This window comes from Sparus aurata, chromosome 17 (assembly GCF_900880675.1).
Source record: "Sparus aurata chromosome 17, fSpaAur1.1, whole genome shotgun sequence".
In the NCBI taxonomy this organism is placed as follows: domain Eukaryota; kingdom Metazoa; phylum Chordata; class Actinopteri; order Spariformes; family Sparidae; genus Sparus; species Sparus aurata.
In genome coordinates this window covers 14,365,559-14,377,907 of record NC_044203.1, presented here as the reverse complement: position 1 = coordinate 14,377,907, position 12,349 = coordinate 14,365,559, and the positions used below count along the sequence as shown (strand labels likewise).

Genomic DNA, 12,349 nt, shown 5'->3' with positions numbered 1-12,349 from the left:
CAATCTATGCATGAGGAGTGTTTTGCCTTCACCCTTCATACATCACAGCATCTCTCTTCAAACAAATCCTAAGCCCAATGTCCACAAGCCTACTGAGCTATGCGCTTTCAAGCTCCTCTTCCAGACTTATTTTTGGCATGCATTATTTTCCCTCTCTGCTTGGTACCCCATTTCCTCACTATGTAGTGCATGCCCAGTCAAGGGCGCCTCTTCTTCCGGATGGCATTTCATCATTGCTCATGATGATGACCTATCACAAACAGAGGGGTACGCTGCAGCACCACTCCAAGCAATCAAAGTTAGGGTACAAAAAAAAAAAAAAAAAAAAATCCACACAAAAAAGAAAACCTGCATTGATTTGTACCTGGCCTTAAGGGTGAGTCAGCCAATATAGAGATATCCATCAGGGGGGGGCCTGGTTACAGAGCAGTGACTGGAAAGATAGAGCCCTTACGATACGAGACAAAGGTCAACCAACATCCTGGTGGGATACATCCGCACGGCAAAACACAACAAAGAGAAACAGTACTGTTGTCGATATAGACTCTGCTTTATTGCTCAGAATTGGATTTTATAAGGAGAAAAAAAAAAGTTATAGATTTAAAAATTACAGATGATGTTCAAAATTGAGCATAACTGGCAAGGAAGAGAAAACAAATCCTTTTGTTGCCCGTCTGCTGTCACACCATTAGATCTTGAATCTTCAGGGTCTGCAGCATATCAAATGGGAGCTGCTGCAGCACTTAGGAGTTATATTTAGAGGTAATTTTGTTTTTAGCAATCCAAACACTTTTCTCTTAGCTCTATGACAAGCTGTACTCTGAGCCACAGACAGAAAAATGCGGAGGGAAGAGAAAATAATTTTTCATCAACACAGCCAGAAATACAACAGTGATGACTGCTCGGGCCCAGCCAGCGACCTTACTAGACAGAAATCTTAAATTGATGTTCCCAAAGAGAGGGATTTTATCTGCATGGCTGTGCTGCACCTTCACAATTCATACAGATAGAATGTGCATAATCGCAGCCCCTCACCATGCTTGTCTGCATGCTTGATGAAAAGGAAATGGGCTCCATACAATAGAAACAGAAAAGAGGCTTTCCAGAGAACGACTATTACCTCATGAGTGTGTCACTGCAATTTGGAAAAGGGCTTGGAAATATTCCATTCGGTGGTTTTAAATTGCCAACCGCTGAGGTGAGAAATACTAAAATCAAATACACTGCCATGCCGAAACACAGCTGGCTCGTCCACAAATACACACACCAAACGCATACCGGTGCACAAGAAAATAACAGACGCTGTGTGTCTGCGTAGCCAAGTATAATAACTGTTTCCAAGCGTCTGCGTGCTCCCGGCGCTTTAGCTACCTCCCTGCAGATACAGTATTGCATGGCTAGACACCAATACCTCCTCAAAGTGCTACTGAACCATATTGCACCTGATGCCAGACCACCACTGTGAGAGCTGCTGTACACCACAAAACTGTGAGCCAACAACACATCTAATAGGACGCCTGTCTCTCCAGCCTCCAATTTCCCAAACAAACAATAACATCAACACTTCACTTTCCCCCGAAAAAGGTAAAAGGAATGAAGCACAGAGCAAGATTCTGTCTCTTCCTATCTAAAGGCTCGAACAATACTTGACTGTTTTTCACTTTTCCAAGTAAACATCTTCCTCTGGTAAACAGCCTGTTCACAGAATGAGGATGCTTTTTACTTTAAAAAAAAAAAAGTTATGCTTAGTGCTTAATGGCTTGTAACTCAATCAGAAATGGCCTCATTAAAGTAAAGCTGGCTGCAGATTCTCTGATTATTATGATACCGATTTTTTTAGGAGTTTAGCAATTTTGCACCACCTAGAGGCGATGTTACAGTTGCACTGTTTTAAAGCTATTTTCTGTTGATTTATTTTTAGTTTAGAAAATGTCCTATGCCAGCCGAGAGACGAATACAATAATAGATAATCAAGTTGAAGTACTTTGTTTATTCTCATTCCTTCAGTTTTTAATGCTACAAGAGCAACAGAAAAGATCGAACAACACTGGTACCATCAGGAAACTGGTTCACATCCTGCAGTGTATATAAAGTAATCAAACAGAAACTCAATTCAGTGCAACACAATTTGTAGCTGTAAAACACCCAAAGGTATCATAAATGTATTTCCAATTTCCATTTCTAAACACCTAATGTATGAATCTTAATATCTGTTTTTCAATTACTTGGCCATCAGAGAAGTCAGCCATAGTGTTAAGTGGAAAAAAATACAATTATGCAAACAATAATACCGTTGACAGTTATGGAAACAGTTTTAATCATACTCATGTTATGGCAGCAATAGGGGATAATATTCATTATCGTTTATTTTCTCAGTTAATCGGTTCGTGCACTAAATGTCAAACAGCTGTGAAAAATGTCTATTATAATTTCCCACAGCTTAACATGATGTCTTCAATTGTTTTGTTCTTCTCAACGGTCCATAACTCAAAGATTGGCAGTTCACTATCATGCGTGATAAAGAAAAGCTTCATGCTTCACTTGAAAACTGGGAAAAGCAATTTTTCTTTAATCCTACTTGTAAAAGACCTGGCATTATTATCAATCATCAATATAGTTGCTGATTGACTTTCTGTTAATTGAAAATTAACAGTGAAAACTAATCAATGAATCAATGAATTGTTCCTGCCATAACTCAAGTTTGAGCCAACCTATTAAACTAATTGTCTTTTGGCCTCTGTGTTATCCCCTTATCATCTTTTAAACAAATAAAATGTAGATAAAATCCCCTGCATTGACCCTTCCAAGAAACACACAAACATAAACACACACACACTCAGCGAAGGTATTAAAAAGACACTAAAAAACGCTACAGTTGTGGCACACATCGCCTGAAGTGCCACAGTAACACAGATATTACTGTCCCTGTCTTTTTCTTGTCATTTCTAACCTGCTGTCACTGTCATTTCTTTGAGTCTCCACAGGTTGGACTGGCACTGCAGACCTAAACTGCTGCCACTGCAGTTCGATGATAATGGCTTGGCCCCTAGGTTTAGCTTCTTCCAATCAGTGACACTGTGTGTCCTTGATTAGAACCAAAATTAGACCAGGTTTTGAACTAGGAATGGACATTGATGGATGATGAATAAGTATGTTAATACATTCAGCTCCACAGGCCACGACCAAAGGTCAAAACACAGCATGGAACAATAAATCAGATGATTAGTCAATCAATGATTTCTTTCAGTATGCAAAACAGAAGAATGTATTTGAGATCACATTGCAACTTGATTCCTAGCAGAGGATGTCAGACAACTTAAAAGAGTCAATTGTTGAATTAAGAGAGATGTAGCATTTATGAGAAAATCAATAATTCCTAAGCTGCTGACCTGAGAGCAGCTCGCACACATCTGAGCTATCTGCAATCTACCTGCCTTAGTCTATTTTCTAACTAGATGGAATATAAAATTGCCCAGTGCTGCCTCCTTAAACACTGATAACAGAACAATGTAGTTGAGAGTCTAAACAGGTACCTGTTAAGCTATCCACACCTATCACTTTAATTGTTGTTGAAATATGCTGTTGAATCGCTGAGCAGTCTACCTTCTCAATTACCTTCACATCAGCCCACTTTGTTTCCCTGGCCATGCTTCGCCCCTGCCTGCTCTCCTGTCACAGATCAAAAATCCAGCCGACAGCCATGGACACAAACAAGAGCAGCTGTCATCAGTGTGAGGGAGGATTCGTGACGGTAGGCGGGTACGCCATGGTCAAAGGTTATAAAGTGGATAACACTGGCAATATAACACACTTTGGATACAATTCTAAGGAAGATTAACGAAAAGTATTGGATTGGTATGGATGTTATTGGGCTTCAGTGAACACAGGACATACATTTTATATGCAGCAGTGTAGTCACTGTTTTATTAGTTCCATATCGCACTTAAAACAGATGTGTCACTGCCTTTAACATTCCCTCCTAATAAATTAAATACAGTGTTTGCATCAATACATCCCAGCACCATGTGAATGCAAATTTCTCACCTGTCAGGGTTTTGAGATTTCCACCACTGCATGCATTGGGCTAAATGAATGCACACATTTTTATCAGCCGGTATGCCTCCAGACAGTTAGCGGAGTTTAATCCCCACCTGAGGTGCAGAAGACAGTCCACCTTGAATCTGTAGCCTTGACTCTGGAAGCAGCCTCTCCTCAGCCTATTACATTTAATCTCAACAAACTGTGAGCTATTTTTCTTCCCGAAGACAAGATATTGCCAATCTCTCTCCCCCCAAGAGTACCGCTTATATTAAAACTGATACCTGAGAAGAACTGACTTAATCAGAACCAGCAAACTATATCCAACCTTCGCAGGGACCTGTCAGCAACATTTAAGAGCCTGGGCCAGGCCGAAAACCACGGGCGAGAGGCCAGTAGTGCATCGGAACCCTGCTAAGGCTTTCCAGTTAGATGGCAGCACTAAAAGAGGCATCAGGGGTCCAGGGAGTAAACTTGTATCCTGGAAAATTATATATAGTTCCTTCCGGGTCGCGCTGAACTCTGGTGATTCTTCTGGAGACTGTCCACTTTTTTACTCATACTTGTGCTCTACTTATCCTACTGTTGGAGATAAAGAACACGAGGGGCAGCGGGATAATGCCCTAAATTCCCTGTAGATAGTGTATAATTACACAGACAAATTGTAATCCTGATTAGCCCCAGCAGCCTTTCCAGCCTGTTTACATAATCACATCGAGAGAAAGTCTTCATCAAGGGCTCAGTGGCCAGATTACTGTCTGTGCAGAACGCACCTGATTAACAGCAATTAAGGATTGTCTGGTATAGAGTTTAAAAAAAAACAACAACAACAACATTTTAACAAAATATGGAAGCTAGGTGGAAATTTGAGGGATAGAGCATAATCACGAGGAACAGAAGTGCTGGGACGCAACAGATTTTTCAACAATCTGTTCTCCATCATCAGTCGTTCGCTGTCATTTGACGTGCTAATGTCAGCGCGGGAAACGGGCCAGCGCCCGTGTGTTCTGTGTGTCCTCTCCCGTGGCGTCCCTTCAACTTCCCATGAAGATCCCGCCCCCTCCCCACTTTTCCTCATCAGCTCTCTATTAGGACTGTCCAGTACAAGACACTGAACGCCGGGGGTGTTATCCTGTCTTATATAGATAACAATGTGAAGTGAGATACCATTCATCAGGTTCAAGGAGAAATATTCTAATTCTCAACACTGGAGATTAGGGTACACTTGTAAGCATTAACTAGTTGCTTATTAGTATGTATATAAGTAGCTTGTTGGCTATTTATCAGACCATATTTTTCAACAGCTAGGCCATGAACTAGGAGTTTTCCCTCAATAATCTCATAATTACTGTAGTAATTAAAAAAGCTTTGATAATTGTGTCGGTTTGTTGGTTGGTTTTGTGAGTGGGATTAAATAAAAAAAAACTACTGGATGGATTTTCCATCAAAACTTTGATGGAAGATGCGCTTCACCCCAGAATAGACCCCATTCGCTTTTTGGGCACATCTAGATAAATGGATGGATGTAATGTTGCGAGTGATAGAATGTTTGGCAACATGTCTGTTAATTTCTCAGGGATCTTGATGAAGAAAAATGTAATGTGTTTAGGGGTCCGGTATCTATGAGTGATAAAGAAAGGGGACTGTTGGGCCTTGGTGGAGGTATGCACTCGACTGAGTGACATTCTAGCTATACATGAGTTACGACTCGTGGACTGACACTTATCAGTCCGCATATGTTCGACTGGTAAACCAGCTATGAGCAGGTCCTCACTTTGGAATGTGGAACATGTTCTGAGTTAGAAAGACTTGAACACTGTTAACACTTGTAGGTTTCTCTTTTATTACATAAGAGTAGATTATAGTCATGTAGTGTTTATTAAAGGGGAATTAGTGCATTCATGGTTGCACAAAAGTATACGGCTCATACTGAGCAAAGCATATTAAGATCATAATTCACGTACAGCTTCCTTACTCACTATCACAAGTATGTGCATCTTAATATAAGGCGCAACCATAGACAATTTAAAGGTCAGATCCAGGAAGCTTTGGGCATCACTCCAGTCTGAATCTCATGCATCACTCTCTCACAGGATATTATCCACTGCTCACACAAGCCTGATTCATAAGAATGGGATGCTCACGGCTTTGTGAACTTGATTGATTGTCATCGAGTCAAAGAATGCGGCGTGATTGTCACAAGAGAAAAAAAGGCAGCTGTTGCACTCAGCAGAAGATACAGTCAAGTGCTCGCTATCAGCGTGAAGGAGTTCAATTAGTTTCTGACCCAAGACTTTTTCTCCGTGTGAAAAATAAAATCCAGTTGCTGCAATTTAGCTTCCTAAATTTGTGTCTGTGTCAGGCAGTTTTATAAGTTCCCCGAGGATTAGATGACACAGTTGCAGTGGATGTCCTCAGTTGTTTGGCAGTGGACCGCTGCAACAAGAATGTATTTTTCTTTAATCCACATCTAAGTTGCTAAATTGTGGTGAGAGCCAAGAATCGGACAGGTGACTGAGATAACTTAGTAAACAGAGGACTGTGCACCACCCACACACACATGATCCTGGCTCGAAAGTAATCTAATATGAGAGAGCTCCTCCAGCAAAGTGTTGCTGTACAAACTTTGCTCGATAGAGGTCTTTCTTTACAGCATCATTATCTTAGAAGGAGAAGTGAGTCACAGGCCAAATCTAGTAGATCTTATTTACTTGTGCAAACACTGTGTCAGTTGTCAGAGCAGAGGAACAACAGCTGTTCCGCGGTTCCTCCTCCACCCCTTTGCTCTGTGTCACTATTTCCTTTGCACTTTTCAGAAAGAAGAAAAAAGGCCTCCTCCCCCTCCACCCTCCCCGCCCCACACTTCCCCAATCCCTGGCTGGCTGGCTCCCTAATAAGTAACAGAACTGGGAGGATTGGCAGTGGCCTCGAGGTTTGACATTGCCACAATGTGGGTGGTGATGAAACAGCACTGCGCCCGACTCTGCTCGACTCGGCTTGGCTCATTCTTGGTGGGCGCTGCTACTCTGCATGCTGCACATTCCATCCACCCCCAATAGACAGACATGAGAATTACTCACAGGGTGAACAATCTGCATGTAAATTGATATCTGTGAGTGCCCAGACTCAAGCACATACACATACTCTACATGCATTCAACAGATAAATAGCCGTGAACTCACACACACACACACACACACACACACACTCACACACACACACAATGGCCCTGAACACGCACAGGCACACACACACGCGCACACACACTGGCAAGAAAACATTTGGAGGATTGGAATTAGATTTGCCTTTTTTTCCATTGGCTCTAATTTGAGTTGGAAAGGATGATTTTGCACACGATCATTAAATATATCGTACACAGACACAAACAAATACAGACTTTTCTTTGCAACCAACACATAATTTAATGCAAGCAAGCCGGGAAGAGGATTTTTACTTGTTTCCTGTAAATGTTGTTTAAATGTCAGTTGAATGGATGGCCTCATGGTAATTACAGTGTGGCGAATGAGCAACAATTGCTTTGTCTTAATCCCACTGAGGCTGTAGTATGTAAATAGCATGAGTCACATTACTGGGGTAAAAAAAAAAAAGGGGGGGGCGGATGTGACCGGGCAGATAAGTGCAAAGTCCAGGATTGCTGTTGCTCCATGTGGTCACCGAGGAATGCATTTTAAGAAGCTGTACCAGAGAAGTTGCATCTCACCAGAGCTGAATTGTTCACCGTCAGAGTAAAATAATAGCTGATGCATATGAGGGCAAGGAAAAATGGGACCCAGCGGTTACCTCACCAGCTAGAGGCGAGTACTGAAAGGACGGACCCCGAGAAAAGAGCCACCGGAATACTAACAAGCCCACCTTACACCTGCCTGCACTGGCGAGTCCCGTTAAAACACCAGTCGACAAATTGGTTTCACACCACTAATTGCCTGGGCCCTCCTAAATGCTCCAACAAATTCTGGCGTGACGTAAAAAAAAAAAAAAAAAAAAACCCCACATAAATACTTGAAAAGTCGACCCAGAAAAGAGGGAACAGCTCCAGCCTAAATAAATCAGAATCTCTGAGCATCCTATAGGAGATCTGCAGTGCACGCACTTGCGCCTCCAACAATTCACTAGTTACCCTACTAAGCAAAGCAGCTCACGTAGGCTATTAGAAGGAGCGTAGGCTACCGCAGGAATATCTATTGAGCGGCTCAGTCAAAGCCTGCATTGAGCGCTAAAGCGGGTGGAAATGCGTCCTTTAAAAACTCCGACCAGCAAACCGTGGCAGCCTGTTTCTGCGCACGTCTGTAAACGTTAAAGCTTTTGATTTTCTCGCACGCACGCACGCGCACGCACGCACACACACACACGCACACACGGGCACACCAAGCGCATCAGAAAACAGGAGAGAATTGCTGCAGTGGCTCGTACCTTTCACACAAGTGAACATCAGAGAAAAGATGAGATTCCAAAAAACAATTCCCGTCCTAGTCCTCATCGTTCTGGCTTGAACAAAGTCCCCTCGGCCACATTTAACGCATCTCCTGTTGAAAACGTCCCGTAGTTCAATAGATCCGTCGTAGTATCCGTCTCTGTAAATCCCCTTCATGTTTCACAACTCACACATGTAACCTACAGCCTTTTTTTTGTTTGTTCTCTCTCTCTCTGTTGGGTTGAAGTGGGTTCCCTTTTCTCCCTTTTTCTCAGAGGAGAAACAGGCAGAGCCGCCCGCCGCGCTATGTCAGCTGATAGGAGAGGAGTGAGCAAGACTGAATTTTAGGAGAGGACCACAGCAACCTGGACCAGGGCTCAACCATCTCTGCTGAGAGGGGCATCAAGTGTGAGGATCTGTGCTGGTGCGCTCACGCGTTCGCTGCTCAACATCTGTTCTTTTTTTAAGTCCCTATGAAGCGGTAGAGGAAGGAGAGGAGACTGTCCTACAGTCTGAATGCTGCCTTCATCGATCGGCAATTGAAGCACGCAGAGAGAGAGAGGGAGAGAGAGAGAGAGAGAAAGAGAGAGAGGGGGGTGGTGGTGGTGGTGGAAGGGGGGTTGACGGGTGTAGTGAGAGAGAGAGAGAGAGAGAGAGAGAGAGAGAGAGAGAGAGCGTCCTGTGTAAGTATGATTTGTTTTAGGTGTGGATCACTAATCATGAAGCGGGAACAGTGAAGGTGTGGGTGGCAGGAGAGGAGGAGGAGGTGAAGGAGGAGGAGGAGGAGGAGGAGGAGGAAGAGGAGGAGGTGCGTCTTTACGGGAAGAATGTAAATCCCGAGAAAGAAATGAACTATGTTAATGACAGTGTGTGTGTGTGTGTGTGTGTGTGTGTGTGCGCGCGCGCGCGCGCGAGCGTTGGCGCGTGAGGGGAGGCAGGGAGCTGAGGTGGGTGTTAGGTGAGACTCAGACAAGCAGCATCCCGTCCCGAAAGCTGATGAAAGAAATTCGCCCGGTAGGCAATCCCACCATAACTCTGATTTTCATTTTGGAGATCGAGCGCTGCCGTTATTGGGAGTGATGGGACTGGGCAATTTGCAATGCAAAGATGGGGTGATGACGGCGCAGAGCGTAGCTCAGCTGCAGTGGGGCTCTTCTGCCATCTAGCTTCGGAAGAGTCGCCGACCTGTGCTTTGAAACGGAGAGGAAGAAAAAAAGGGGGGGGGGGGGGGGGGGGGGGGGGGGCGGGGTGAAGTGAGAGGCCGTGATTGCGCACAGGATGAGCATCATCCGGTCCACAACACATTCGGATTCTGCAGGAGATCCTCGTTCGTGAGGCTCCGCGTCCTCCTCCACATCACCACCATCCCCGGACTCTTACAGCGTGAAACGTGAAAGTTTCTTAGAGCAGCAGCTTTGAGAAGAGCTTCTAGATCCAGCGAGGGTTAAAATCAATTATGGTCATGTCTTCAGATTTGATTATCACCCACTTAATAATCATACCTGCACTGACCTCAGTGACAATCAATATCCTGTGCCTTAGTATTGGCAAGATTTACTAGCATGAAGTCAGCGGGCAAATTCATCAGGAAACGTGATCAATTAACCCCCCCAGCCTCTCTGTGTGTGTGTGTGTGTGTGTGTGAGGAGAGGCCAGCAAGATTCAGTCTGAGAGCTGTCCATGGTGCTGAATCTCTGAAACTCTCAACCAGAGTGTGTGTGCTTGCAATTCCCACCCCCCCAAAAAATAAATTAAAGTAAATTAAATAAAATGCATCGGGTTGATTAACTTTGTATGTATGTGTATTTGTATTTCAAAGAGTTTACTGGCTGTTTGGATGAAAATCAGACAGCTGTGTCTTCCCTAATATACCAGCATAAAGCGCCTCTAATCTTCCTCCAAGATCATCATCTTTGTGCATGTTTCTGTTCTGCGTCCAAGGTCAGCCGACTCGACAGGGTAAAACCTCCCACCCCTGCACCCTGTTCTCCCTCGGGAGAATAAATGGGCGAAAGAAACAGCTTGATCCCGCTCTAATCTCGTCTAATTATAAGCCAGCAGAGGGCAATGGGATTGTTGTCCTTTGGCCAAATATTCAGAAGACATAATTCAGCTCTGGAGGCCAAACTGTGATAAATATCACATTCACGATTGTAACAGTGCGAGATTTGTTTGGGATTGTTGTGCTGTAAATAGCCGCAGCACTTTATGGGCTTTGTGTTTTTTGTGGATTCCATTTGTATTCTGTGTTTAACTGTGTCCTCGCCAGCTCAATGGAACGCATCGAAGCTCTTTGTGAGACTCTCATTTTACATGTATCTGCGGACAGCCTGATATTAATCTATCTCATACTGCCCTTACAAACTGAATCGCTACCACATGAGCGACAGATCTGTATCCTCGGCCCGTTCCTCTGTAGAGTTGTTTATCTCTATGGTTTATGCAGCCGTGGGAAACCATCGTGTATGTGCCGGTGCGAAGTGGAAGGTCCCTTATTCCCTGCCGGCATCAAAATTCTTCAGGTGTCTAACAGGCCCGGTGGAGGCTGCTCGGAATGGATTGAGGCACCAGGTAGCTTGTCTCTACCACTGTAATCGACAGGTGGGCCCGGGAGACCGAGCCTCAGTCCTATTGATGCCTCTTGCCAGCTCCCGCTTGCCGCTTGATGAGCAATCAGACTGCCTCTTGCCCGATCCTCCTGTCGTTTTTTTTTTTTTTAGTTTTTTTTTTTGTGTGCATCCATGTGTGCATGTCCGCGTCTATGTATTGACAGCTCATGCATGACAGGTTGAATATATGCGGTATACTTTTACACATGCAAACGTGTGTGAAAGCACGGCTGAGCGTTCCGTGCGTGTGGAGGCATGCTTGCAAACATTTACACGCTTTAGCTCATATTGATGTAGGGAATTCATGTGTAGAATATACCTCCGTGTATTTTTTGCCAGCTAACCAGTCAGACGATCAGGCAGCGTACTGAACAGCCGGCTAAATTGACTGCACTGACTGTTTTTCCCCTCAGGGAAGTTGCACTTGTAAATCTGGGAGGCATGTTCTGATTAGCGGCGGCCATGTAGGGAGACTGATGCCCGGGACGGTTTTCGTGTCACACAGAAGTTAAAGGTCTCCTGTCTTCCCTGCGGGGGCCTCGCGGGGCGCTTCAGACAGGTGGCTGTGAATGTGTGTATGCATACTGTCTGTGGTATACAGGAGTGTATGCACATGTGTGAATAAAAGTGTCAGACTGTGTGTGCGTGTAACACGTGCGCCCTTAAGGGATATATATATATATATATATATATATATATATATATATATATATATGTATGTATATATGCGCCGAACACGTGTTTGTGTGTGCAGTGATGCTGCAGGACCTGGCAGGCATCGAAGTTCAAATCTTTACGCCTTGGGAAATATTTTTGCTTGAGTGTGTGTGTGTGTGTGTGTGTGTGTTTGTGTGCAGGGGCAAAGTGCAGCTGGTGGGGGGTTGATGGAGTAAAGCACCGGGGTCGGATTAACTGGCTTGACTTCCCTGGAGGAATGTGTCAGAATCTGGCCTCTCTTACACACTGCCGCTAATCCACTGCTGGGTTCTGCTGCTCCATTGCTCAGGGTCTGTTACCTACAGCACCCAAGGGGCACTGCGTAGGTGTGGGCAGGTGAGGAGTGGTAGAGGAGAGGTGCCTGTGCACGTGAGGAAGACAGTAGATGGGGGGTGGGGACGGAGTGATGTGGGATCAAGGGCATTCGGGCAGAAAAAAAGCATGTTTCGAATAAACTTTTAAGCTTAGCGAGTTCAGCAAAAATGTCCTTTTTACTTTCCTGTATGTTCACGCTCTTCACCATACCTCTGAACTTTTGTGTTCTGACAAAGTG

General features: G+C 44.3%; 1 protein-coding gene across 7 annotated transcripts in view; it reads right to left on the bottom strand.

Annotated features, from left to right (window-relative positions):
• LOC115567061 (CUB and sushi domain-containing protein 3-like) overlaps positions 1 to 9,085 on the bottom strand; it is a 219,280-nt gene extending 210,195 nt beyond the window's left edge. For all 7 annotated transcript variants that reach the window (XM_030393247.1, XM_030393251.1, XM_030393249.1 and 4 more), the window contains exon 1: positions 8,470 to 9,085. In XM_030393247.1, coding sequence (XP_030249107.1) covers positions 8,470 to 8,647 — 178 coding nt within the window. In that variant the 5' untranslated portion in view covers positions 8,648 to 9,085. The remainder of the gene's footprint in view (positions 1 to 8,469) is intronic.
• Between the last annotated feature and the right edge of the window lie 3,264 nt (positions 9,086 to 12,349).